The sequence below is a fragment of the Chelmon rostratus genome, chromosome 4 (genome assembly GCF_017976325.1).
Source record: "Chelmon rostratus isolate fCheRos1 chromosome 4, fCheRos1.pri, whole genome shotgun sequence".
NCBI lineage: Eukaryota > Metazoa > Chordata > Actinopteri > Chaetodontiformes > Chaetodontidae > Chelmon > Chelmon rostratus.
This window is the reverse complement of record NC_055661.1, coordinates 26,010,650-26,037,963: the sequence shown is the minus strand read 5'-3', so window position 1 is coordinate 26,037,963 and position 27,314 is coordinate 26,010,650. Positions and strand designations below refer to the sequence as shown.

Genomic DNA, 27,314 nt, shown 5'->3' with positions numbered 1-27,314 from the left:
GACAGGGAAAAATAATAAAGACCTGAGGAGCCACAGCCTCTCACAGCACCTGAGGAGCCCTTACAGATACCTGTGCAGATACCATAGCCAGATTATTATCTGACTATGGTTAATGTTGCATTACACAGGCATATCTCACCTTTTAGCCTTCAGCTAACGAGATGGTTGTGATGCAGTTGAATCTGGTAGGTTTTTCATATATCTAAATATTTTCCATATTCACAGCCTTAATAGTGAACAATATACAGTATTTACTCAAGGAGTGTACTTGTCTTCCTTCAGCCTATATAGTATTTCCATTATATACTAAATCTACTTCAACACAATTCAGAGGAAAATAGTTATACTAAATACTTCATGTAATGTATTTGACAGCTGTAATTAGTTTGAATGTTAATATATGTACAAAATATAACATGGATTTTTTTACATACAATGACAGGCCTATATATGATAGGCCTAAATATCAGTATATAAACTAGGTCTAGATTAAAAGAGCTCATAACTTGTTTTAAAACATTTTTGTACTTCTCTTAACACTGCCTAGGGTATCCAGACGAGGTAATTCTGCTTAACAGTATTAGAAATCTTGGAAATATATATATATATATGTATATATATATATAGACAAATATTACAACTGCATGGAAGTTTTCCCGCGTGTTTTAGTACTTTTACAGTGTTTGACTTTGATGAGGCGCGCGGCGCTGTGACGCGCCTTTTCCTCGGCCTCACGTGACCCAACCAGGAAGTGCAGTCGAACTTGATGTTAACTGAGGACTCACTTGTCTGTACATGTCTGTGCTGAGGCAAAGTTTTGTGTGTGTTAGCTCTGCCGGTCTGTAAACATGTCAGACATTTTCTTGAGAATAAAAAACAGCGTAGCAGAGAAGAAGAAGACGGCTGTCGGCCAGAACGACTTGCACAAGTGGGGTTTAAGAGGTACGAAGGCTTGTTAACTTAATAAAGTCATAAACTCTCCTTCAGCTGTTTTCATTCATTTGGTGAGGTAACGTGAACGAGCTACCGGGTACTCTGAGACAGTCTCCAAACTATCTTGAAATATCTTTGTTTTGCTCTCCCAGACTCGTAGTTTTGACGGATCTCCTACTTGACCTAATTTCCACTACATGATTCATCATGGAGACTTCTTGGTCTGAACGAGACCCAGCGGGGCTAACCTGTCCCGTTGTCTCCTCACAGGGATACAGCTGAGGCCTTACCAGCTGGACGGGGTGCAGTGGTTAACTCAGTGCCTGAAGAACCAGCAGGGATGCATTCTGGGAGACGAGATGGGTTTGGGAAAAACCTGCCAGGTGTGAGCTCCATCACTCTTTTATATATTATTATAATGATGCAGTGGCCTTTTAAAACATATATGAATAAATGGTCATTGTGGCTGATACAGATATTTTTTGCCTGATAGAAACACTTCTGCATATCTATTTTTCACCAGCCTTCTCCAGTTTAATGTACCTGAACAGATTTCTGAAAATACACTAACTTGTCAGCCTTTTTCGTTATAAAAACACAGGCAATGCTAATACTATTAAAGATAGTTTGCTCAAGTAGTCATGACAGTGAGCCAGCATGAAAACTTCCAGGACGCTGAAGCTAAATGGAATTTAGCCATAACTGATTTTATCATTCACATCTGTGCTTTTCCTACTGTGAGATATCAAAATATGCTCAGTGAAAAAAAGTGTGTAGTACCTGTCCTGATTTATATTATTAATTATAATTACACTACTAGTCAATTATTATTAAATCAGCAGAAAAGTAATTGGAGTGTCAGACAAAAAAGTATAATGACATTATCTTTGCCTTTAGGATGATGTAATGGACATTTTCCATTATGATAATTAAAATAGTCGTGACAGCTAAAAGCTAATGAGCACAAAATAGCTAATCGTATCATAAACATTTCTAAATGTTATCAGGTGATCCTTGATAACATCCCTGACTGTCACAATGTTACCATCACTTACAGAAAGGGAACGTCTGGACCACGTCTGTAGAGATTATATGAGGAAATGTGCAGGTGGAAGGAGTTTGGAAGGATGTTTGATGCGTTATGTGTGCTGGCTCACTGGAATGGCTTCCTGGCGCATTTGTTGGAGTTGGAAATTCCCGCTCAGAATTGGCAGATTGAACAAGAATCTTTGGCCATAATTTTTATATTGGTTTGTCCTGCATACCAGTCACATATTTTCAAGCAAATGTGGCCCAATACAGATTAATCTATCATGCACACATAACTACTGTCCATAACAGAGACTCAGTAGCTGTAACGAGTTGTACAGCTGGACTTTATTTGTCAATGTATGCCACATGAAACACACAGACACTGTAAACTCTTGTCAGGACTGCACATCATATGTCAGTGTATGTCAAGATTCATCATTTTCCCTTCAGACGATCTCTCTGCTGGTCTACATGTCAGGAGCTCTCGGGAAGAAAGGTCCGTTCTTGGTGCTGAGTCCGCTCTCTGTCATGGAGAACTGGAGGAGGGAGTTGGAAGGGTACAGTCACATTCATATACGTATCTACATCCATTCTCTACAGTCATGACACCATCCATCACAGACCGTAAGATACATATATAAAATCCTAAGCTTGTGTTTTGCAGCTTCGCCCCGTCTCTGACTGTGCTGTGCTACAAAGGAGACAAAGAGAGGCGAGCTGAGCTCCAGAGGGAAGCAGACACACAGGACTTTCATGTGCTACTCACAACATATGAGGTCTGTGGCTACTTCCTGAGAACAAAATGACCTGAAGGTTCATCTGTGTTGAAACTGACGTGTGTTTTTTTTATTTTTGCATTTACAGCTATGTCTCAAAGATGCTTCATTCCTGAGACGGTGAGTGGCCTATGTGACTGCGGTTTATACCGTGTAAAAGTAGAAATGTGTCCTCTGGTACCGATACCATTTTCACAGCGTGAGCTGGCTCTTAGTGTCTCTGCTATACAATATATTTGGGGCCGGATTTGTGCGGGGTTTATTGAATACAGCTGCCTCTCAGGTAACATGATTTGGGCTGCGGGACCGTTCACCTTGTTATCGTGTGAAGTGAGAGCGACAGTCTGTGTCTGAAGTGCACCTGTAACGTGGTTGGCCAGCTGTTGCAGAAGAAAAGTGACAAGAAAATATGAAGGAGGAGGGTGATTGTGCCTGTTTGGACTCTTTTGTTTTTAGCTTAAGTGTTTCTCATGTGAGGCAGCTGTTTTTGTTTGGAAATAATCAAATGTGATGAAGTGTGGTTATTTTAAACCATATTTCAGTGTAATTTACAGAATGATTACTGTATTGTGATATATACTGTTACCATGTTCTAAAGCTACATTTACAGAGACAGAAGGTTTTGGTCATATCACTAATCTGAATTTTCATTTGTTCACTGAGCGTCTGAGAAGAAACGGATCTCCTCATAATGTTATGAAGCTATAATGATCAGTTTTCATACATTAATTCCATGTTTCCATGTCATCAAATCATTCACTCTGCTGCTCAGGAGGAAGTGGAGCGTGCTTGTGGTGGATGAAGCTCACAGACTAAAGAATCAGGAGTCCCTATTGCACAAAACCTTGACCGAGGTACTGAGCTGCACCTGGTTTGTGCTGCCAAGTATTTATTTCCTCATCTTTCAAACTGTTGGCACTGTCTTTTAATGTTCCCATGTGTCTTGTCCAGTTCTCAGTTGGCTTCAGAGTCCTGCTGACAGGGACCCCCATCCAGAACAACCTGCAGGAGCTGTACTCCCTGCTGAGCTTCATTCAGCCCAGCATCTTTACAGCTGATGAGACGGACGACTTTGTCAACTCTTACTCCAATGTGCAAAATCAACCTGCTCTTGGTAGGACAGACATGATCATCATATGATAAAGTATGGATTATATTCAGCAGTAGGGTTGATGTTTGTGTTTATCCATACATCCAACTCGCAGCGTTTTCAAAGATAAGGTGTGATGAAAATATTAGTTACTTAATTTAGGATGTGTTTGCTGTGCATGTTGTGGAAAAGCAAAACGTCCCTGGTAATTGCTCATTAAATCAACGTACTGTGTTTCTGTGTGCAGCTGCTGAGCTGCAGAGTGTCCTGGAGCCCTTCCTGCTTCGTAGGGTCAAGTCAGAGGTTGCCGTCGATCTGCCGAAGAAGACAGAGCTGGTGGTGTACCACGGCATGTCGGCTCTGCAGAAGAAATACTACAAAGCCCTCCTGATGAAGGATCGGGGTGAGACTGAGACCTGTATCGATATTTGAGAGTTGTATTTATTTATTTATTTATTTATTATTTTTTGGTGATTAACATTTTTTATTTTTATTATTTCAACAATACAATAATAACAGAAACCCCCACCCCAACATACAAACCCTTCCCAAGCCACCAACCTCCGTGCTGATCTCCTCCTGGTTATCAACATCAATCGCTGTGTTCTTTCATATACAGCTATCCCAGTTTTACTAACTGCCTCAATGTAGACCAACCATAGAATAACTAATAAAAATAAACACAGGGGTCAATACAACAACTAAAGTAGGTACTACATCAAAGAAATACTTGGTTAATAAGAATGAGTAAATAAATAAAATGAATAACAAAGAAAAAAAGGTAAAAACAATAATACTAAATAAAATACAAACAAACAAGAGGCACTGTGCTATATTTATCCATATTAACTGAAAATTTGCATCTCTCCACCATATGGTTTCAGGAGCCCCTTAAAATTTTTAAATATTTGCCCCATTTTGCTTCATATAGATCCAATTTACCCAGTTGTTCACCCAAAATAAATAATCTAGGGTTAAATGGTATTTGCATCTCTGTAATCTCACACAAATTATCATAAATATTGGACCAATATTGTTGGACTTTATCACACAACCATACTACTTTTTTTTTATTTAAACACATAAACAAACAATCTTTATACAGATTCAATATATTTGTTCTGTTAGAGAATTGTAACCAAGATACATACAGAGTGATCCATTTTATGTTTGTGCTTGCTAGTGGAAAACTCTCATATTGTTGTTTCTAAATGTTTCTAAATTAACTCAAACCTGGTTTGTCATGGCTGCTACAATTGTTGTCATTTATTGGCTGACAAATATACAGATTCCCCATATATCTGCAATAAGCTACTAATGACTGATATTTAAGCCTGGCCTTTACTGTGGTGTACCATGGTAAACCATAATGCTGTTTTTTAGGGCATGAATCCTCATAGGTTTGGTTTCCATCCAAATGTACTGCAAATTTTTAACAAATTTTGAGTAAACCGGCAAAAGAAAATGCGAATGAGTGCTTGTGTCCAGCCGCTACCATTATGCAATTATTAGGAGTTTGAGAGAAGCAGTAGGTGGCGCCAATTCTCCAGTCGGAAAACCATGACACCATTGCAGAAGGAGAGAGAGCAATAAGAGGGCATAATTTAAATAGCTGAAGCTCAAATGTTGAAAAAAAATGTAGAAAACATTATGGAAATATGGCATTTCTGTTTGTTTGTTTGTATTAATGTGAGGAAGTTTACATCAGATCAGCTTCTTCTTTGTCTTCTTCCTCTTCTTTTAGCGGAAACAGCTGATCAGTCATGTGACGTTCACTGCATCAGAACTTATTCATAAACAGTATGTCATTCTCTCATTAAGTGCATTAGCTCCTTGGAAAAAGGCAAAAACCACTTCAAGCAAGTGTAAAAACTTTTTTTTGCAAAACGCTAAATTTTTGGGGAATTTTGCCGCCTCCATCAACCTTTTCTAATGGTGTGCATAAACATACAGTGATGGAAACACGGCTACAGACACAGTTCTCATGGATTTCTGTTTTCAGAGGCTTTTGGAAATGAGCAGGGAAGCAAGAACCGGCTGCTGAACATCTTGATGAACCTGAGAAAGTGTGTTGACCATCCGTACCTGTTCGATGGTGAGATGTGCTCTGTGGTGAATGAATGCTGAACATGACTGATGTTAGTAGTTGTTAATGGGACGTAGAAGCACATGTTATACATCAGCGGTGTCTTTGGTAGGTGTGGAACCGGAGCCTTTTGAGATTGGGGAACATCTCATTGAAGCCAGTGGGAAACTTTGCCTTTTGGACAGCATGCTGACTCACCTTCACAACGGGTGAGTCGATCTATTGTTATTGGGCTCCACCTAGTGGCAGGTTTGGCTCATTTTGACTGCTAATTGAAAGTTTTAGTGTTTTTTTTTTGAGTCACTTGCCCCCCCAATAAGATCATCTCACTTTATTTCTTACTTGATGTTTGTGGTGAAGTGGCCACCGGATCCTGCTGTTCTCTCAGATGACGAGGATGCTGGACATACTTCAGGATTACATGGAGTACAGAGGTGAATGGGGGGGATTCATAGACCTCTCACTCTCACTGACTTAAACTTAATCTGATGTTTCAACAACTTTCAGAACATCACAATCAATCTTGCCAACGTTTAAAGTGTATCTTATATCTTGACAGCCCAATTCTAAGCCTTTCAACAACCTATTATACTTTCCATTCTTTTCAAACATGCTGCTGCACTTTTAATTATGTTTCCAGCGGTATATTCTTTTATTTTTCTCCACAAACAAGTGCTAAATTGATCTTTTCTCTTCAGGTTATAGCTACGAACGCCTGGATGGGTCCGTCCGAGGGGAGGAACGAAATCTAGCCGTGAAGAACTTCAGCAGCAAAGACATCTTTGTGTTTCTACTCAGCACTAAAGCAGGTGACCGAAACCCTGAACATGAACATGGCAAACGGTGTCTTTGTTGTGCAGGATTACACTCGTCATTGTCAGGTATCAATAATGTCCATATTGTGCCTAATAATGTATCTGCACTGCAGAATACTGGAAACAGTATTTGCATTTTTTAGGTTTTTAAGTATTTGCTACATATAATGGCGAGCTATCCTGTACATCTTTTATTTTGCAGCCTCTTTTATAACTTGCTCATAGACACCGAGTTTCTGTAGTAAGTATGATAAAACTTATCGTAAAGACGTTGTAAGTGGTTAAATGCATCCTCTAAATGACATTGTGGCAAGTTTGTAGATAACAGGGCAAGGTGACTGAGCTGCACTTGCAAGCTTTCCTGTATATCTTAATCTATAGCCGGGTTCATAGGCGTAGCTGAGAGAGGAAAGGGGGCTGATGACAGAGATAAAGAGCTGTGGCAGGATGACACTCTGGTGTAAATAAGGCCAGCGACTTCTCTTAGCATGTTTTATGCACGCACTGAGAGTTTGACGAGAAAACCTGATTTCCTGTCACTATTGTGAGTAACTCTTAAAGCTTAATGAGTAAGTATGTAAATAATAAGGCTACATTCACACTAATGCATGTTTTTTGTTTAAAACCCTGCTTTAAAAATGAAGCTGTATTGGTATGGGTGTAGTCTCAGTGTGAAAATGATCTTGTGCTTTGGCTCCCTAACACGCTGTCTTTGCAGGGGGAGTGGGCCTGAACCTTACAGCTGCTGACACAGTCATTTTCGTGGACAGTGACTTCAACCCTCAAAATGACCTGCAGGCTGCTGCACGCTGCCATCGGATTGGTCAGAACAGGTGACGTGTATGAATAGTTGTTCCAAGCAGGCTACATTTAGTAGAAGTGGTTGTTAAAGGGGCACGCCACAGCTTTATCTGCGAGGGTCTGTTTACTCATCACAGTGTATACCCAGATGATGCTACTGGGATGTCTGAGTTCATACTCCTGTAACAGCAACTATGTTTGAATATGCACAAAATATTCTGTTTTTTGCCCTTATTCTGAAAAGATAATACTCCTACTAAGCTGTTTACATGGCTAAAAAATTTCTATTCCACTAATATTTCTGTGCATACTCCGATTAACGCACGCAGCCTCTGTCTTTCATTCTTTCAACCACTTTCTCACAAAGGTGTCTTGTGATATTTACCAGAAATGTGGGCTTTTCTTTTCTGTATGCTCTGCACCAGCCTTGCAAACGGTTGGTGAGTCAATGCACAGAGCAAACAGGCCAGAGGCCGTGTGTTGCAAACGATGGTAAAAACCCCAACTGAGCAGAACGCATATTCTACATGCGCTGTGTACGAATGCTCCTAAAACCTAAAAAAAGTGATATCAACATATCCCACATGTCTTAATCGGAAAATGCTCCATTCGGAATAAGACCTAATTCTGAATGTCCAAATGGGATGTACTTGGCCCGTATCAAGTTTGGAATAATGTCATATTCAGAATAATACTGAAATATTACTGTGTTAGTTTCAGGCTCACAAAGGGGAGTTTTACATAAGCAGAATCAGAGCCTACATTACCCACAATGCAACTCCACCGCCAGCAGTTCAGTTGGAGATTCAGGTGTGTTATGCCATTAGCAGCTGATGTAGCTTTGAGCTGCTAGCTTCTAGCAGAGATGAGGAGTGGGCTGTCTGCTGAGCTCAGCTAATGGAAGATGCTATTGAGCTGCATTATGGGAACTGAAGCCTAACCCACAGTAAAACTCAGCCTCTGCTGCATTGACATCTTTCCTCCTTTTTAAAATCTGTCTGTCACAAACGTGAGGGACGTGCATTGCTGGTGAACCCCCTTAATCTTCGACTGACTGTCACTTATTCCAGGCCTGTGAAAGTGGTCCGCCTTCTGGCCAGAGACACCGTGGAGGAAATAATGTACTCTCGTGCTGTGTCCAAGTTGCACCTCACCAACACTGTTATTGAAGAAGGACGCTTCTCTTTGCTGGACCAGGCTCAGTCAGCTGCTGCAGGACTGCAGGTTTGTGAGCTCACGCCAAAACACAAGACCATTATCTGTAATCTCTGAATCCGGCTGTCTCCAGTTCCTGTGTTTCTGTCCACTTTAATACAAAACCCCTCCAGCTGCCTTTGTTTTCACCGTTTCACGTTTCCTGTCCCCTGCAGCTAAGTGAGATCCTGAAGTTTGGGGTAGATAAGCTTTTGTCATCAGAGGAGAGCTCTGTACAGGATGTGGAACTGGAGAAGATCCTCGGTCCATCACGTGACGGTCAGTGGGCGGATGATGAAGACTTCACCGCGCCGAGAGAGGAGGAAGAGGAGGAAGAGGACGGCTCTGACTCTGACGGGCCAAGTATGTTTCAGTACAGACTGTGATAATGGAATGCTGTGCTTTTCAGCAGGTTGTTCTGGCCTGTAAACGTCTCACTTTTGCTTTCGCTTCTCATTTCATCTATTGGGTTCATATTTATCTTTCCAAATATGAGTAGAAGTTACTCAGTAAGTCACCACCGTCCTGTCCCGTCCTTCAGACCACATGTACTGCTTTGAGGGCAAAGACTACAGCAAAGACCCGAGCTCTGACGACCAGAAGAGCTTTGAGCGTTTGCTGGAGGAGCAGCTGGACGAGTTCCAGAGAGCTGCAGGAGAGGGACGAGCGCTAAGACACAAAGCTGGAGTAAGCATCTCCGTCACTTCCGCTTTTTAATTTTGTTTTTAGATTTGACAACACTTCACATCAATTTGTGAAAAAGCCAGAGGGTGCACATAAGGCTGCAGCGTATTTTCTGGATGAAGATGAGAAAGCATCATCAAATCATTCAAAGTGTGTGTGTGTGTGCATGTGTTGTTTCAGTTGGATGTGCGCATTGTGTTTTGTATGTAGGCCACTTGTGTTTATTCTGGCCTTTAAAGTCTGTCACGTCACTGACCTCAGCCTTCAAACTTCTAGACATTAGCTTTCATTTAGGACATGATGGTGGGCGCAAAACCCGCTGAATCAGGTCATAACTCATACCTGTAGTTTGGTGTCTTTGTTTCTTCTTTTCTTTTTTTTTTATGGTTCACTGACTTGTTGCACTTATTAATGTTGCTGATGAGGTCAAACATTAAATATATTGTCTTTGTGCTGTTTTCATTTGAGCATATGACAAAAAGGATTAGCAAATGATCACATTCTGTTATCTGTTTTACACAGCGTCACAACTTTTCTGGAATCCGAGTTGTACCTGAATGCAACACGATATATTTAACTTTTGGTTCAATTCTTCTTCACATAAGTACGTTCTTATTTAAGGTTTGTACCAAGCATCAACAAACCACCTTTCCCTCCGTGTAAATAAAGATATCACCTCACTAATCCATGTATGTCCGTGTCCTAGTTAAAGATTTTCCTCGGTTTCTGCTGTTACAAATGAACTAAGTTTATAAACTAGAAGCTGACAGCTGAAAATGAAACCAAAGTTTGGTCCTAGACCCAGAGAGTGTTTACACCACATCAGACCAGATCAGAATGGCGAATACACGTATTTAACTACTGTATGTGAATAACTGATTTTCTGTGTGTGCTCCAGGTTTCACTGACGGTAGCTCTTGGGATTCCGACGAGGAAGAGGAAACCTCTTACCGAGGCCGAGCTGGAGCTGAGGCGCCAAAGACGAGAGGAGGCTGCAGCCAAGAGAGCCAAACTGCAGGAGGACATGAAGAAGAAGCAACAAGAGCAGAAATACAAGAAGAAGTGAACATTCGTCAACTCGTGTTTTCTTTTTTTAGCTCTCACTGACTTCACCTTTTAATTGGCGTGTTTTTCTTCGTGCAGAATGGCGTGGTGGGAGTCGTGCGGCTACAGATCACGGTCCCTGCCGTCTGTGGACGGCGAAGAAGAAGAGGAGGAGGACGCCAGCAGCGTGAGCTCCACAGACTCCGACAGCACGGACATCCACTATGTTCTGGGAGACGTTACCCATCCTCACACCGCTCGGGGCGACGCGATCATCGTCCACTGTGTTGGTACGCTACATGTCTTACCTCCTCGCTGCCATAGCAGCATCTCACTTTGCATGATGGCGTGATAAAGAGACGGATACTGCCCCTTCAGCGCTTCTTCCACGCTCGTTTTTGTGTAGATGACTCAGGCCGGTGGGGCAGGGGAGGCTTGTTCACAGCTCTGGAGGTGAGATCAGATGAACCACCAAAGCAGTATGAACTGGCCGGCAAGATGAAAGGTGAAAGATTAACCATAGTTACAAAGAAGATGATTACTCATGCCTGTAAAGTCTGGTTTAGAATGAGGCTCCATTAGGTGTGAACTACTTCTTTCAGATCTGGACCTTGGAAATGTGCTGCTCTTCCCCATCGATGACAAACAGTCCAGATTGGATGGCCAGGATCAGGTCGGTTGTTTTTAAATGAAACTCGACGCTGAAAACCGCCTGGAAATGCTCGTTCTGTGATAACATGCTGCTTCTTCGCAGTAGTAGCGATCATACTCTGAGTGTGGGTTTATCTGTGGTGGCAGAGTTGCATCCGACAAGACTGTGAAAGTGATGTGATAATGCCTTAACCTGTTTCGATGTCCTTCCTGTCACCTCAGTTGGCCCTGATAGTGGCACAGCAGCGAGACAAAGCCAACAACTTGTCTGGGATCCTCCTGACGGCTCTGGACGAAGGCCTGAAGAAGATTTACGCTGCAGCCAAAAGAAACAAGGGTACAGTAAAACGCTGAACCTTCAATTCATTTAACATGTAGTAGACCGTCGTTATCACGTTGTCTGTCGTGAGTTTGTAGAATCAAGACATTTTTAGAGGCAAGTCATCTGTGCTTAAATGAACGTCTCGTACAACCGTCAGATCCGAACAGTTTGTGGGTGTTTTTGTCACATTTTTACTCATTTTTCACATCCTGCACCTCTGTGGAATCAACACAATCATGGCTACAAGTAGTAAATCATGAAAGGAGAAAAACACAAGTTGTATTTCTTTGATTATGAAGTGCCCACAAGTGTTACCAATATTGGACCAAAATAACCGGGGGCTCCCCACGCTGCATTTATTGAAGTATCTACATCTCTCTGGTGTTCTCCTCCTGGCTTCTGCTCCTCCTCCTGCAGTTCAACGGACCTGCCACTGAATTATTGTCATGTGACTGTAGGTCTCAGCATATTTATCCAAGGTTTTCCAGTTGTACTGAGGAGTGCAGGATCTTTTTTTAAAAGAATTTGGCTCATTTTTGCCAACATTTGAAATGAGACATGCAAAGTGATCTTGATGAAATATCATTATTTTAAGGGTTAGTTTGGTCATTTTTTCCTTAAACTGAATGGTGTAATTCTGGTGATTAATTTAGTTTCTTTCCCCATGAAGAAAACATGCTTTTAAACCTGCTGGAGCGTTTGGGGGTTCAGAGGGTTGCTAACACACTCTGATAATTAATTCTCTCTGAGGACAGAGAGAAAGGAGGAGCATGAAGTGTCTGATTATTGTTCGACTCGACTGACGAGATCTGCAGGACACGCTGTGAGTTATGTTGCTGGCGTCACCGTGTGTGCGCACACAAATTCCTGCAAACAGAGAACAATACTGCGACTCTCCCTCAGGTCGCTCTGCACAGGAGAGGAGCTGATCAGAACAGCTGGAGCTAAACCTGCCGGTTTGCTCCTGTCTGCGTTCAGCTCGCGGTGTTTCATGCTAACAAGCAAAAACTTCAAACCGTTCTGTAGCAGCAGCGACAGCCGCCCCGCCTTCACTTGTGCTCCAGCAGATCGTAAACATAGGAAGTGGTCCAGCCATGCCAACCCTCACTGACAGTTTCTCTGAATTATCTTCTTAAACTAGAAAAACAGATGGTAGCAACTGTAACTAAACTACACACGTTTTACAGTTATCCAAGAAAAAGAATTTCATATGAAAATAAAATATACATACAGAAAAAAAACCCAAAAAACAAGACATGATGACACTTCATAGTATTCAGCTTTTCAGCTCAGCACACCTTGCTGCTTAAGAAACTCCACATTCTCCTGCTCCTCCTCTGGTTATATACGTTTCTCCAGCGTAATACAAGATGCCATCTTCTTCACCTGCTCACTTACAGAACATATATCCACAAAGTCAATTCAAGTTGACTAATTAACAGTGAAGTCCTCTGGATTTGCACCTCATATACATTGTTCTGCTCAGAAATAGTTTGAATAACTGTGTTTTCAGGTGTCTTTATATGTTTGGACAATGTAACCCAGTGGAGCAAAGCACCTTTTTCTTCTAAACTTTAAATACAGGTATCTGGAAATCTGTCGAGGGACGGATGATTCAGTTTGTAAGTCGGCTTCTGTCCTTTTAGCCGTTGAAGTGTGAGGTTTTCTAAATGTGACAGTGGTTGTTCAGCTACATGTTTTAATTTGAAGAGGTGAAACGTTTCAGTCGTAGTTTTTAAATTTTTGGGAATGTCATACATGTAGCTGATCAGATGGAAGAAAGTTGCCGTTCACATAGATGCCCTCTAGTTTCTGCACACCCACCATCTGCCCCTCCTGCGTTAATGTATGTATTACCCGCATATAGGGGAAAAGTGAGAAATAACATCTTTAACACACATGTCAGAGTTTTTTAGTAGGGGCTTCTCGGTTGTTCTTTTTAGTGGAATATAGACACAACTCACAGCCAAAGTCTCAATCCAGATTTTCTTTTATTCCAAATTCATTTACGAAAGATACTTTTAAGTTTGTCAAAAAATGATTGTGGCAGAGAGAGAGAGAGGGAGTGATCGAGAGAGGTATAGAAATGTCACTAATATATTCATTTTCATCATGTTTCTACAGCCGATCGTTGAGATGAGACTGTTTTTAATATCCAATGAATCTACTGCTAGACTTGTTGAAGAAGTTGTTATCCAAAAAGTCTCCCTGTTTTCTCTCCTCCATCATAATAAGCTTGTTTAAACCATAATAAGCTCTTTGAAGCCTTTTCAGCACATAATTTCTTAAATTTTGTCCTCAAAAGCTGCAGAGCTCTTTGTTCTGTTGCATCATATTTTTGATTTAGATCGATCTCTTAAGATTTAATTTGTTCTTTTTTAAGTTTCCATCTCTGTTTTTTATTGGTTTGAGCTTGTGTAGCCAATGATTTCCCCTCTAATATATCCTTTAAACCATTGATCCCCAACCCGTGGGCCGCGGCCCACTAGTGGGCCGTGGGTCATTTGGTACTGGGCCGCACAGAAAGAAAAATGATTTCCATTATTTGTTTTTTTTTCACATTTTTTTTTTTTTTTTTTTTTTTTTTTGCAATTTTATTTTGAAATGTATCACATGATTTCCCGTGCTGACAGTGGAGGTGCCTGACAGTGCCAGTCTGCAGCCAGGTCCTCTTGACATGATTAAAAAGTGGATTTACGTTCATTATTATTGTTATTTTTATTATTAAAGAGAAAATACCACAGTTTTTAATGCTGATCTTATCATTTTATTTTGTTTTTATCTGCTACACCTTTAGACTGGGCTGTGAAAATATTGTCAGACATTAAACTGGGCCATGGTACAGAAAAGGTTGGGGACCACTGCTTTAAACGCCTCTCATCTTGTGCAGGCTTTGGTTTGATCTGTGTTTAACTCAGATGGATTTCCTGAAGAAAAAAATGCTCTCTGAACATCTTTGTTTTTCCCCACAAAGCAAGCGTACATCTCCCTCGCATCGGACACGCCACCAAAGGCTTCAACTGGTACGGCACAGAGAGGCTCATCAGGAAACACCTGGCTTCCAGAGGCATCCCCACGTTCATGTATCTTTGAAAGGCGTCTGCAGATAAATTCTTTCTTTCTCAGAATCTGTTTTCTCTGAAAGGTCGGAGTCGTTTTCTCTTAACTCGACCGACAGATACTATCACAGCAGAGCAGCGAAGAGCACCGCTCGACCTCAGACATCCACCCCTGCCACATCAGCATCCTCCCCTCAAACGCAGTTGCACAACACGAGCAGGTCGACTGATGAGGCGGCGGCAGAAACCCCCGGCCCCTCTGCCCCTCGCCGGAGCCCCGGCCCTGCAGAGCTCCCCGGTTTCATGAAGGGAGTCCGGGTTTTCTTCTACAACCTGCCTGCATCAGAGAGGAAGAGGCTGGCCCGCTACCTTATCACATATCCTTCATAATCATGGTGCACAGACCATGTCAAAAGCACATGTTTTTATATTTAAGACGTCTTTCCAGGTCAGGTGTCTTTAAATTGTGAATATGACCTAGTTATCTCCTGCTCGGGAACACCTGTGAGCGTTCATGTGTGCAGAAAGATTCCAGTGAAACACAGATGAGGTCTGATTGTAGAATGATGTCGACGCTCCTTAGCTGCAGCTCACTTATGATGGAGACGAGGAGGAGCTCATGAGCCCGGAGGTCACCCACATAGTTGCAGAGGTGGAGAACAGCATCCACACACAGGTTAGCATCATGCTGAAGTGATACTGATCTGACCTCTGACCTTAAATCCCCTAAAACACAGCAGCGTTTGGTGTTTTCACTGAGCTGTTCTCATGTGTGAACAGGAGCTCCAGGATCTGGTGCGTCAGTACACTCAGGTTGTCCCCGTGCAGAAGGACTGGCTGGAGTCCTGCTTCTCCAAACAGCGGAAAGTCGACGCCGCTCCCTTCCTGCATCAGCTCTGATGACGCCGACCGTCGCCGTTTTTGAATCTCTTTTTTAAAAAACGAGCCTTTTGTATGAAGCTGGAATTAAATTGTGCGTCTGCTTGAAAATCCACTAAATGTCAAATCATTTGACGACAGTTTGCAGTCATTGATTTATAAGTGACTCAAGGAGTAAATAAAAAAAACCCCACACTTCTCTGCACTGCTGTGTGTGGCCATGTATTACTCATGTTGTGGGGGCATTAATCTGTTTACACAGTCACACTGTGGGGACTCGCCTTCCTCATGGGGACAAAACACAAGTCCCCATGATGCAAATTCTGAAATTTTAAGGTGAAGACTCGGGTCAAGGTCAAGTCTATGTAATGTCCTCAGAAATGATGGAAACACGACTCCACACTGTGCGTGTGTACACACATCTTCAAAAGACTGAAGGTTAGTGGTTTAAAGGGTTATGTTATGGGGACTTGGCTTCCTTATGGGGACAAAATGCTAGTCCCCATAATGTAACTAAATAATGTAAATTTAAGTTGAAGACTTGGATTAAGGTAAGGTTATGGTTATGGTAAGTCTCCAGGAAATTATTGCAAGTCTATGGACAATCACAAAGTGTGTGTGACCATATATTACTCATGTTATGGGGACATAAATGTGTTTACAATGACATTGTAGGGACTCTGCTTCCTAATGGGGACAAATTGCAAGTCCCCATAATGCAAATCATCAGGTTTAACATTTTGGTTATGGTTGGTGTTTCCAGGAAATGAATGTATGTGTATGTAAGGTCCCCAAAAATGATGGAAACACGAGCGTGTGTGTGTGTGTGTAGGAGGTGGGGTCTGTCAGAGGGGCGGTGCTGCTCAGCGGTGAAGTACAGAAGAAATTCTTCCGCCACCTCATTAATTGCGTGTCTTGTGGAGAGGACAGAAGAGGACATTACAGGACATTGCGGGACATCTAACACTCATACTGAAGAGAAAGCCGTGAGGCGTTTAAGGACCACTTTGACGGGGAGTTTGTCGACAGGGAGATGAATCACCTGCAGGAGACGCTCAGGCGGTAAGAGGAGTCATTACACTTGACTTTACATGTTACCTGTTTATCCACCTCTGACAAGTAACCCGTATTAACTTCACAGTTTGAGGCTTATGTGTTGTGTTTGTACGGTGCTTAACAAAACCAGTTTACACGTAAGTTATCACCGATCATAAAACTGTTTCAGAGGCTTTTTGAGCAGTTCTGACCTTTAACATCGGGGTGACTTGTGCCCCAGTTTCTAAAAGCGGGCTCGGACTGAGTCCAGGTGATGAGCGGAGGTCTGTTTTCTCACCTGTAAAAGAGCCTGAACTCAGCACGAAGCGAGGTGCAGACGCAGGCGGATCTGGGTCAGCCTCCGTGCAAAGTGCGACAACATGCGACCACAGAGAGGCTTAAAATGAGTGGATTTACATTTACAGGAAGTGTCAGGCGTTTGGAAGGTAAACCCACCTGAATTCAGATTAAACAGCTGAAGTGTTAGTGTGAGTTAAAAAGCTGAATTTATGTGACCCTGAATGCAGCTTTTCTCTCCAACTGGCGCGTTCAGCCTTTTATCTCTCATGATACGACTGAAAACGTGTGAAGTGTTTTTTTTTTGTCTTTTATGTTAGAAATCACGTTGAGGATCCATCTGTGAATCAAACGTGCCATTACTCAGAGGTCCAGACACAAGCTTTTATCTTCTGGAAGTTTTGCGGTTTGATTATTATTTTTTTTCCATCTGAGTGCGCTTTCTGTCAGCGAGAGGCATCGCATCTTAATTCCCACATGTGACTTCGTTTGTCTCCTGCGTATCAACCACCACACAGTGAGAGAAAAGTCCCCTGTGTGGGAGACACGTTTTCGGGCACTCAATGCAAATCAGCAGCGGTGTGGGGGCCGGTGTCAAGGCTCGCCTCCTGCTAACTGAGGCGTTAATATGCAAAAAGGGGAGCTGCTGTTCTGTCTGTCAGTCAGACACCTGGCTGGGTCAGCTGTGTTTTAAAATGCCTCTCCAACAGATTTCCAGGTGCAGCTTGAACTGGACGCACGTGCGTGTGAGGAGGAAGAGGCCTAACGATGATGCCCACTTCAATCCACTCGGCTTTAGCCCCGAACAGGTGAGGGTGAGCTCAGGTGTGCTGCTACGTGTTGGTCTTGGCTGATGTTGAGATTGACGCGGATGAATGTGCCTCCTCAGTCACGTGAGCCAGCTGAGCAGGTACGCGAGCAGCCACCGCAACACGCCGGAAGAGGACGATGAGACCATTAGCTCGGAGGAGAGAGAAGCCGGCGTGGTCCACCAGCCAGACTCCACCCTTGACCCCGACGGCCACCGCCTCCTTCCTAAGCGCGCCGCCTTCCCTGATGACTCCCTGTTTGGCGGACAGGAGCAGGACCTGGCCCTCCATCACCCCGGCCCGAGCTACCCCTCCTACCATTTCCCCCGCAGCTTGTCCCCCGGGTACAGCCAGCCCACGCCGTTCCCCAGCCACGCAGACGGCGCCTGGCTCCACCCGAGCTTCGCCAGCAGCTGGTCGGGGTATCCCAGCAGCCTTCCGTCCTCTCTGAGCCAAAAAGAGGTCTCCAGCTGCCTCTCCGGGTGCAAGTCCCCGTCCCTGCCCGGCGGACACAGCACCAGCATGAGCAGCCTGGAGCAGCCGCTGTCGCTGTGCTCCAACCCCCCCTCGGCCAACCTGTGCCACCACACGCTGCCTCCGTACTCGTGCTCGCCGCTGGGAGCCGCCTGCTGCGCGCAGCGCCCCGCAGACGCCTTCCCTAGGGGGGCGGTGGTCAACAAACCCCTCTGGCCTCAGCACCACCCGGCGTACGGCCCCTGCTGTAAGTCTGTCACTGTTAATCAACCCTGACCCAGACACATGATATGTTTGAGTTATGAACGAGTGTTTCCCGTCCTCCAGGTCCAGGTGACTGCAGACTTCCTGCAGCTGGATACACACACATGTGAGTGTTTGGGCACATTTGAGCCTCTCGCCTCCTGTTGCATGTCTCTAACTGTGATTTAACTCCTGCGCAGGGGCCACAAAGCTCCAGCCAAAGAGAGGACGCCCCCGTACAGCACGCCGCTGTCCCTGGAGCAGAGTAAGTGCAGTGCAGCTGTGCACGATTGACCGAGCGGCCGTGCACACTGTCATCATGTGTTTGTGGCTCTTGGCTGCAGGGAGGGTGTTTGTCACTTACGAGGCGGACAGCGACAAGCACGTCAACGAGATCATCAACTTTGTGGCTCTGCTGCGACAGAACGGCTTCGACACGCACGTATGTTCACGGCTTTTATTTGTTCAACATGTATGTAAATGTTGCAGAGACAAAAGGTGGAGAGCTGACTGAGAGATGGAGCACGTGATTGACTTTATTTTACTCCCAAAAGCTGACAAACATTTGGATAATGAGCTCTTTCAGCAGCTTTACACCCACCTTTATTTATAATGATGATAATAATAATCTTTAAATTAATATCATGAATTTGCACCTCATTGTAATTTCACACCAAATCATGAATTCCACTGGAGTCAAAAACTGATCTGGCTGCTGCTGTTGTGCTAAGCTAACGTGCTCCTGTCTCATGGATGTGGGACTACAAACCAGTGTGCTGACATGGATGAGGCTGTAGCTCTCCTGCTCCAGCCTCTAGTTGACCTTTTTTTTTTGTCGTCACTGCACATTTTAACATGTTTTCTTTGAATTTGCACATTTTTGTGGCTTGAAAAGAACAACATGGCAAAATAAATGTCAGCACGCCAGATTAGTCTAACTAAGCATGGACTATTTGCATCATATATGTATATTTATGTGTTTTGGCTGAGCAGCGCGGCTGTAGAACCGCCCCCACTCTCTGACTGATGTCTTCATTTGTTTCAGATTGATATTTTCGAGCAGCAGTTCAGGAGTATCAGCAAGATCGACTTCATGGAGCGATACCTCAGCGAGGTAAAGATCTTTCTGAGATACTAAGAATTCCTAAAAAGAAGAAGACACCTGAAGACACTTTTCATGCGATAATCTGCACCATCTTGAGCTCTTTGTCTCTCAGCCAGAGCGAACATGTTAAACAAGGATGAGAACTGTCAACAAGCAGTCACAGTTTTGTTCTTCCTCTCACGCAGAAAGAGTACCTGATCATCATCATCATCAGTCCCAAGTACTATGAGACCGTGACGGCGTCCCCGGTGGGCCTGGAGAACGACGAGAGGACCTTCAACACCGTCTACATACATAAACAGGTTCAGAGTCCAAGTGAAGACTGAAATCCTCACTTTGAGTTTGAGTTTTTAATCATTTTGTTTTTCTGTGCTGTGCAGCTCCAGAATGAGTTCATCCAGAATGGAAGCAAGAATTTCAGGTTCATTCCCATCGTGTTCCCCGGGGCGAAAAAGGTAAATTTCACGCTCCGTGACGAGAGAGCATCTCCCTTCATGTGCTGCTAAACAACATGACACTGCATCATCATCATCATCATCATCATGTGTGTCCTAACGGGCGTCGACAGTCTGCTCAGTCTCTCTGCTGTGTGTGTTCCATCACGACAGTGTCACGTTCCCAACTGGCTTCAGAACACGCATGTTTACGGATGGCCGCGCGACCGCGACGACATCCTGCGGCGGCTGATGAGGGTCGAGAAGTACAACCCGCCTCCTATAGGGGAGCTACCCACCATCGTTTCCATCCCCATATAGAGACCTCTGACCTGAAGGCTGGACTGAAACCTTCCTGGAGAACTCTGCCCGTCGTCGAGGTGAACGGGGTTGCCTGTGCAGGATGTTTGACATCAATTTACATTTTAAGTTAGCGTCATGTGAACTCTTCTCCTGGGATATATTACATAAGTGACGTGTTGAGGCACACAGAGGAGCTTTTTGTTCTCGGCAGCTTGTCAATGTGCCTCACGCGACATGTTTTCACCTCTCTGTGTTCCACCTGCTGCAACACCATGAGTAATGTTTACTGTTTACTTCACAGCCTGGCAAGTGCAACGATTAGTTCTTTTAACTGCAGTTTAAAGTTCGTGGTTCTTAGGATTTGAACACCTAACCTTGTAAATGAGAGATGTATCATACTTGTACTGGGACTCAGGTGTGCACATATTGTATAATTAAATATATGACAGGATAATGAAACAGGGATTTCATTTATGAGAGGTAAACACTGACACATACTCCTCAGCACACGCTGCAGCAGCCATATTAACCTTTCTTATTGCAGCATCTGTCTAATGCAAACAGCTGACCATCTGGGTGAGTTACTGAAGAGTAAAAATCCCTGATTGTTAGATACTGTTTAAAGACGAGGCAGATTTCTTTCAGCATTATTCAAAGTGGATTTTTCTCATGAGACACTTTCTGAACGCTTGTTTTTTGCATGTTTTTACTCCACCGGCTTGAGAGCAGCTGTGATGTTTACTGACAGAACACCTAATTCAAGTTTACATTCTCTGTTGATGTTGATTTTCAGAACGCACTGAAACCAACCTGGAACAACGTGTAGTCATGTGAATCGCACATTATTTGTATAATTGTTTTTAAAAAAAAAAAGGGCTGAAACAAGGATTTCGGTCTCTACATGTTCGCTGATAAAAAGGTCAAACACCACAGACGGACAGTTTTGTCAGTTTTTGACGGATGTTTCAGTCGTTGAAGCTGCAGAGCTGCACGCTGTGCTCGCAGCTGATAGTCTGTTGCATCAGGCTTGTCCCTGCACTGACATCTCCTCTTGGAAGCACAGCGGTGTTTGTGAAGCTGGTCCCGAGCACGACAGTTAACCGAGACAAGCAGAGACCTGGGACTGCTTTGCCTGCAGGGCTACTGGCATTTTTGTCAAACCACAAGCTGCATTTTTCTGTTTGGGAATGAGGCGTGAGAATGTGGAGGTTTAGGCGTGCTTTTCTGTTCAGCACAGCTCTACCAGTCTCCCCGGCTTCTCGAGGCTCAAACAGGATGTCGTATCAAGATGAGTCGCTGACACAGCTGCCTGCCTGGCGTGTGGTACGGCTTCTCGAGAATCGGCAACTTGAGACTCAAGTGGGTCATCGCAAAGTGCTTGTGGTTGCGGAGAGATCGTGACACATTTAAAGAAAATGTTTGTGTGCGCAGAAAATTATGTTTTCTTCATCCCTGCCGAGATTAAATAAATCCTGTTCATTACCTGAAACATAAAAAGCCGAGCGTCACGATGTGGTTTAATGGTTTTATCTTCACAAGAGGTAACACTGCAGACATCATTAAAAAAAATCTGAATACAGTGTTTCATATATTCATCCATATATTGAAAAGTACATGAAATAATATTAATTTTAATAACATAACAACAAAAGGACAATGACATCTGTAATAAAAGTGGATTACAAAGTGACATTTTACGTAAATAACTCTTAAGAATTAGGTAACAGGAAACAAAATCAGACAATAGTTCCATTTAACTGTATGTAAAAACACTGAAGTGCTATTTGTTCAAAGCTACAAAATACACTTAAAAAGCAGGAAGCGTTTCTTTTAATTTCCTTCAAGGAAAAGTACTATAAAATAAGTTACAGTACAGTGAATTTGTCCAAACCGACTTTTGTTCCCCTCTTCCAGCCTTTTGTGAGCACAAACGACAGGAGAAACTCATACAGGAGGAAAGAGATGCTGTTTCCTTGTGAGAGGCGTCTTCCCCAGAGAGGAAACGAACAGTCGATAACTGTGTGTCTAGTGCGTATGTGATTATTATAGCCGCACAAACACTTCTGAAAAAGCGAAACCTTCTAATCTTCGACATCATCTGCGCGTCACCCTGCCCGCGTCCTCGGTCGAAACAACTTTGTACTTCATGAGCTCAGAAAATTTGACAAATACTTCATGTTTAGTCACATAACACGGAGGCAAGCTCTCATACGTCGTCAGCTGGCAAAGGAGGTATGTTGAACCTTGGTCTAGTGAAAAAAGCCATCTTCTCTCTGCAGACAAAGAAGACAAAGAAAGTAAAAAAATAAAAGCCTGTCCATCAGCACTGATCCACAAAATAAAGACGACTGCTTCGTCGATGCTGACCACAATGATTTCATTAATATACTGTTGAAAAAGGTGTTTTTCTTAATTGGTATTGCCAAATAAATGTTAAAGAATATTCTCATTTCCTGCCCATCAGATACTGTATAGACTCCATATTAGATTAAAACAAATAAATAAATAATTCTGGACTTACGTTTAAAAAAGTGAAGACAAAGAACAAAAAAAATCGGACTTATGTTGCATGTTTTGTAATAAAGAAAGCATTGCATTATGGGTTGTTTGTAGCCTTAAAGGTGCCCTGTGGAGTTTATCACCTCTAGGTGGTGCTGTGGAGCACCTGTTCACATTAGGTCTTTAAAAATGGGTCAAAAATTCTTTCCTTCTTTAAAAAAAACAACAACATTGGTTTGCGCCTTATGTCCTTAAGCGGGAAATCCAATACAACAAGAGAAATACTACTTGTCTATTATTTCAAAATAAACGTCTTTTAAAAGATCTACACACCTACAAATTCCAAAATAAACAAATAAAGTTGTTGTTGAATTGTGCGCTCGTCTCAGCCTGACCTACATTTCTTTTTCAATCAATTAAAGTGACGTCGTGTTTCCAGTTGATTCCTTTGTCAACACGTCCTGGAAGACTTTAATGTCCCGGACAAACGGGAGGTATTCCGGTCACATATTATCTGACGATGGACCCTATTCTCCCTTGCGTTTCATGTCCAAGTGACTAATGGAGACAACAATTAAAATACGTTTTTCAGTATAGAACGAGAGCGCTGCAGCCAACAGATGCAAAACATGCTGCAATTTATGCCCTCTGGGTGTTTGTACATTGGCAATGTACGTACATTAGAAGTGTTTGGTTTTGCCACTGACGGCTCAGGTTGTTATAATGAGTGTGACGACATTACGCTCCCTTCAAACACACCTTCTTGTTACAGAGTAAGATCCTTTTGTTTATCCAGAACCAGCTGATATATCACTCTGGCCAAAGCCACCAGACTCCATTCACAAAAACAGTGATTTTATCATCGTAAATCACACTTCTTTCAAACGTGCCAAAAACAAAACTCACCAAAACCTTTTTGGTTCATCTTTCCACTGTTGCAGCAATCATCACTAACTCTGCTTTGGTTGAAATAAACTCTTAATTCAAAGAATCTGGAGATGAGCGATAAAGAGGGTGGACGGGGCAGAGAAGCAGCGCGGGAAAACAGCGTGGGAATAATTTTCACAGGACAGTATGACCGGAGAGGCTAAAATATGTCAAACTTCAACAAAGTTTCCAACAACAAAAAAAAAGTGTTTTAGATCAGCGCTGCTTTTTTCCACATTAATTTTAACAATTGAATGTATTCATTTGTATACAATTAAAATAGAAATTAGAATTTAGAATATTTGTTGACAGCCCCGGTTACACGTCTCGAAACACAGCGATGCACCAGCGAACCATGGTTTCCATCCAAAGCATGGATTTCAAAGCAAAATGCTTCTACTCTCTGTTAACAAGACTCTGCAGGACACCTTTAACGCCGCTCGTCGAGAAGCTCCTTCGACTGCAGACCAGTTTAACCTCGGGGAGTTTCTCGCTGCTTATGTAATGTGTTTTGCTGCAACAGAGGAAATAAATTCCTGACGAGTGAATATGAGTCGAGGCATCTGTCAGCGTCTTCCCTACAGAAAAATACAGGGACTGCCGGGAAGAGCCGGCGTCTCACGAAGAAGAGCTCGAAAAGACTGAGAACAACGTTATATCCTGGTCCTGCACTCCTGCTTTACTGCTACTCCCATTATTATTATTAGACACAGTTCTATTATTCTTCTACTATTATATACATATACTGTGATATAATATTACATAATATACATTTACTATCATATACTATTATTATTAGTCATGTTTCTATTATTGTATCTCTCTCTTGTTCATGGGGGAATTGCTGTTTTATAGTTTAGTTTATAATTCTGCTTCATATGAACAGTGGCATGAGACAACTTTTGTTGTGATTGGTGCTCTAAGAATAAAACTGGATTGAGTTTAATGTCACATTACTGAAACTGAAGCTCTGTAACATCTCGAGTGGTGTAACAGTGTCAAAGCTGACCAGGAGTCGGTCAATCCAAACCTGAAAGTCTGCACAGGCAGGGGCTCCTTCTGGCTCTGCCCCCTCATCTGCAGAACCTCTTTGGAGGCCTTCCTCAGCCTCCTCTCTGCCGCCTCCTCCTGACGCTGCTCCTGCTTGCTTTGGCTGGCCTGTAGCACGACAACACAGAGTCAGCTGCTGCGGGCCGAGGGGGCTCTTAAAGTAGCTCCGCGCCTCTGGTCTCACCTGTCTCTGGGCCTCTCTGAGCAGGCAGCGGAAGCGCTCGTCCCTCAGGGCCCAGTGCGGGAGCTCGGTGTCCTCCCTGGCGTGCGGTTCCTCCAGTCGCAGCTTCAGCTCCCTCAGGGCGCTCAGCTCCTCCATCAGCTGCCTCTGACGCGTCCTGCAGGCCTGGAGATCCAGCTCCAGGTCCAGGGAGGTACGTGTCGGCTGCTCGGCCAGGGAGGAGCGGTACGACTGCTGCTCACACACACACACACACACACACACACATCAGAAACCAGACCCTAAACACTCCTATATGTGCTAGCTTGAAACAAAATGAGAGAGTACCTGCTTGTATCGCAACGTTCTTCTTTCCAACGTGTTCCTGACAAAAGGCGATTTCTTTGGTAGGGTTGAGCTGTCGCTGTCGCTGCGATATAACTGGAAGGTAAAATCGTTTCATGTAAAGACGGGCTTCACACGGGAACTGAGGAGCGAATGTAAGTCAACGTTTCATACGTTTGCTGAAACTCACCCTGCAGACATACTGACTCCGAGCGCCAGGAGAGAAGGTCTGAGAGCGAACGATGGTGCTGCCACGCATGAATGGCGACGCGTGACCCCAGCGACCCCCCCTCTCTTTGGGCCGGACTCTCGCCGGCTCTGGGAACAGGCCCTCCGTCATGGTGGACTTCTCCACCTGCAACAGCAAATCGGCAGCACTTGAATGCATCTGCGCCACAGCCGCGGGCGTCGGTGGACAACAATGAGCGACCGCTGCTGCGCGCTTCACCTTCACTGCAGACAGTTTGCTGGTCGTCTGGTCACAGCGTCCTCCAGTGGTGATGCAGATGCCCTCCACGCACAGGCCCTCTGAGCAGGCGGCGGTGAACGCCGTGCTGTTGCTGCAGCCGCTGTCCACCGACTCTGCCTGCCAGCTCCTGCACACCGTTAACGTCACGTTAACATACAGGCGGCAAAAAGAAGGGAATTTTGTACATGACGGAAGTTGTGAGCAGAAAGTGTCGCCACCTCTCAGAAACCGCCTCCCCTGGCTCGTCCTTCTTCTCCAGCCTCTGCAGCTCCAGCTCTGCCTCCCGCTCCTCCAGATGGGTGGCGGCGGTGGTGCGTGACAGCAGGGTGCATACAGTGTCCTGTAATGTCACAGAGCAAACTGCCAAAACACCATCCTCACAGTCAACATTCCTCCTCCCTCCTCTGGCAGCGTGAAGGCTTGTTTGGCTCGTGAGAAACATTCTTGTTAAATACTCACGTTGACCAGCCGCACACCGGCAGGCTGCAAAATACGAGCTGCTCAACAAAAGGATTGAGAGGAATTTCTCCCGCAGGCGAGGCAGAATTTACACTTTGATGTATTTAATGATGTTTTTGGAAACGCCTCAGGATTGCTCAATTTTTTGGCCAACAAGTCGACACATTAGAAGAGTCTTTCACTTCCCAAGTGACTCAAGTCCTTAATATGTCCTATCTGTCTGCTGATCAGGTCCTCTACAAGGCTCTGCATTTTTCTCAGTCTTATCTGAGCAGTCACAAGATGATTAAAGAGACAGGAAAGAAAGTGATGTTTATTTTTCTGGATATGTTCACCTCGAAAAATCCTTCAAACCCTCTTGGAAGGAAAAACCACTGTATCAGCAACAAGGAAGTGCTATTTTATCTTTCGACTTCCTGCCTGTAAAAGAAGTGTGAATGTGTTTCATTGTGCAGATTCTGATCCGCAGCTTGTGATCACTTTGCGCCTACATTTCAGCAAATATCTGACGGTTTTACAGCATAACGTACAGCATGAAGGACAGACAGAGCTGCAAGAAATGATCTTCTACTCCAATGGTCAACTGTTATTTATACAGCAGCACCAGTGAGATTATCAGCTGCTCATCTTACTGTTACACAACACCTGATTCCAAAACAGTTGGGACGCTGTGTGAAACATGACTAAAATCAGAATCAGTCATTTACAAAGAAACTGTGTTCACCAACAACTGAAGTGTTCCTGAGCTCATGTATTAATCTCTTTTATCCAATCATGTGATCACAGAGTGTTGAACCTCGCTCCATCCTCTTCCAGGATGCTCCTTTCATTCCCAATCATGATACTATCACCTGTTACCAATCAACCTGTTTACCTGTGGAATGATCCAAACAGGTGTTTTTGGAGCGTTCCACATCTTTCCCAGACTTCTGTTGCTCCTGTCTCAACTTGTTTGAAACATGTTGCTGCATCAAATTCAGAATGAGCAGATATTTACAAAAATCAATGAAGCCGATGAGGTCAAACATATTGATTTGTACTAGTTTATGTCAGGAAGGATTAGAGAATAATCACATCCTGGTTTTTTTTTTTATGTTTTACACAATGTCCCATCTTTTTTTGAATCTGGGTTATAACAGTCATGCTGACTGCTCAATGTGATGGTATTTGTGTAAATTATGTGTGACTTAGTTATTGTGGTATTTATTCCAAATAACATCAGAAATAAAATATCTATCATATGTTACATGGTCGGGTGAAAAGTTGAATTTTACATCATATTTATGGATCAGATTCCAAACCAAAAAAGTAAACATCAGCTGGTTTGGCAATTTCCTTT

The 27,314-nt window shown here is 43.5% G+C and overlaps 3 protein-coding genes across 3 annotated transcripts in view; 2 read left to right on the top strand and 1 right to left on the bottom strand.

Moving 5' to 3' along the window:
• The first annotated feature begins 773 nt into the window (after positions 1 to 773).
• On the top strand, positions 774 to 15,546 carry chd1l (chromodomain helicase DNA binding protein 1-like). The gene is made up of 25 exons (XM_041936132.1): positions 774 to 942; positions 1,204 to 1,316; positions 2,416 to 2,522; positions 2,630 to 2,741; positions 2,830 to 2,861; positions 3,514 to 3,595; positions 3,693 to 3,855; positions 4,079 to 4,234; positions 5,834 to 5,926; positions 6,030 to 6,126; positions 6,278 to 6,351; positions 6,616 to 6,726; positions 7,451 to 7,565; positions 8,604 to 8,757; positions 8,904 to 9,090; positions 9,269 to 9,414; positions 10,310 to 10,473; positions 10,555 to 10,745; positions 10,862 to 10,960; positions 11,058 to 11,128; positions 11,329 to 11,443; positions 14,403 to 14,511; positions 14,607 to 14,864; positions 15,082 to 15,163; positions 15,268 to 15,546. Exons 1-25 carry the CDS (start codon positions 849 to 851, stop codon positions 15,385 to 15,387), a joined length of 3,045 nt encoding a protein of 1,014 aa, XP_041792066.1. The 5' UTR covers positions 774 to 848; the 3' UTR covers positions 15,388 to 15,546.
• Positions 15,547 to 16,272: 726 nt separating this feature from the next.
• Positions 16,273 to 20,984, top strand: traf3ip2l (TRAF3 interacting protein 2-like). Its single transcript, XM_041936133.1, has 10 exons — positions 16,273 to 16,428; positions 17,409 to 17,507; positions 17,588 to 18,228; positions 18,309 to 18,351; positions 18,425 to 18,489; positions 18,569 to 18,666; positions 19,270 to 19,338; positions 19,515 to 19,631; positions 19,710 to 19,784; positions 19,938 to 20,984. The coding sequence occupies exons 2-10, from the start codon at positions 17,467 to 17,469 to the stop codon at positions 20,082 to 20,084; spliced, it is 1,296 nt and encodes a 431-aa protein (XP_041792067.1). The 5' UTR covers positions 16,273 to 16,428; positions 17,409 to 17,466; the 3' UTR covers positions 20,085 to 20,984.
• A 593-nt stretch (positions 20,985 to 21,577) lies between these two features.
• Positions 21,578 to 27,314, bottom strand: part of wwc3 (WWC family member 3) — a 34,039-nt gene continuing 28,302 nt past the window's right edge. Inside the window, exons 17-23 of the mRNA XM_041936131.1 lie at positions 25,735 to 25,856; positions 25,496 to 25,643; positions 25,238 to 25,402; positions 25,051 to 25,143; positions 24,727 to 24,957; positions 24,523 to 24,650; positions 21,578 to 22,339 (exon numbers count right to left, since the gene is read on the bottom strand). Of these exons, the coding sequence (XP_041792065.1) occupies positions 22,273 to 22,339; positions 24,523 to 24,650; positions 24,727 to 24,957; positions 25,051 to 25,143; positions 25,238 to 25,402; positions 25,496 to 25,643; positions 25,735 to 25,856 (954 nt within the window). The 3' untranslated portion in view covers positions 21,578 to 22,272. The remainder of the gene's footprint in view (positions 22,340 to 24,522; positions 24,651 to 24,726; positions 24,958 to 25,050; positions 25,144 to 25,237; positions 25,403 to 25,495; positions 25,644 to 25,734; positions 25,857 to 27,314) is intronic.

Excerpts from the sequence above, each read along its gene's own strand:
- chd1l (XM_041936132.1), top strand. The coding sequence starts at position 849 with ATGTCAGACATTTTCTTGAGAATAAAAAACAGCGTAGCAGAGAAGAAG. Across the intron at positions 2,523-2,629 it reads TGGAGGAGGGAGTTGGAAGG|CTTCGCCCCGTCTCTGACTG; the intron begins GTACAGTCACAT and ends TGTGTTTTGCAG. Across the intron at positions 10,746-10,861 it reads GATCATCGTCCACTGTGTTG|ATGACTCAGGCCGGTGGGGC; the intron begins GTACGCTACATG and ends GTTTTTGTGTAG.
- traf3ip2l (XM_041936133.1), top strand. The coding sequence starts at position 17,467 with ATGATGCCCACTTCAATCCACTCGGCTTTAGCCCCGAACAG. Across the intron at positions 18,352-18,424 it reads GCAGCTGGATACACACACAT|GGGCCACAAAGCTCCAGCCA; the intron begins GTGAGTGTTTGG and ends ACTCCTGCGCAG. Across the intron at positions 19,785-19,937 it reads TGTTCCCCGGGGCGAAAAAG|TGTCACGTTCCCAACTGGCT; the intron begins GTAAATTTCACG and ends CCATCACGACAG.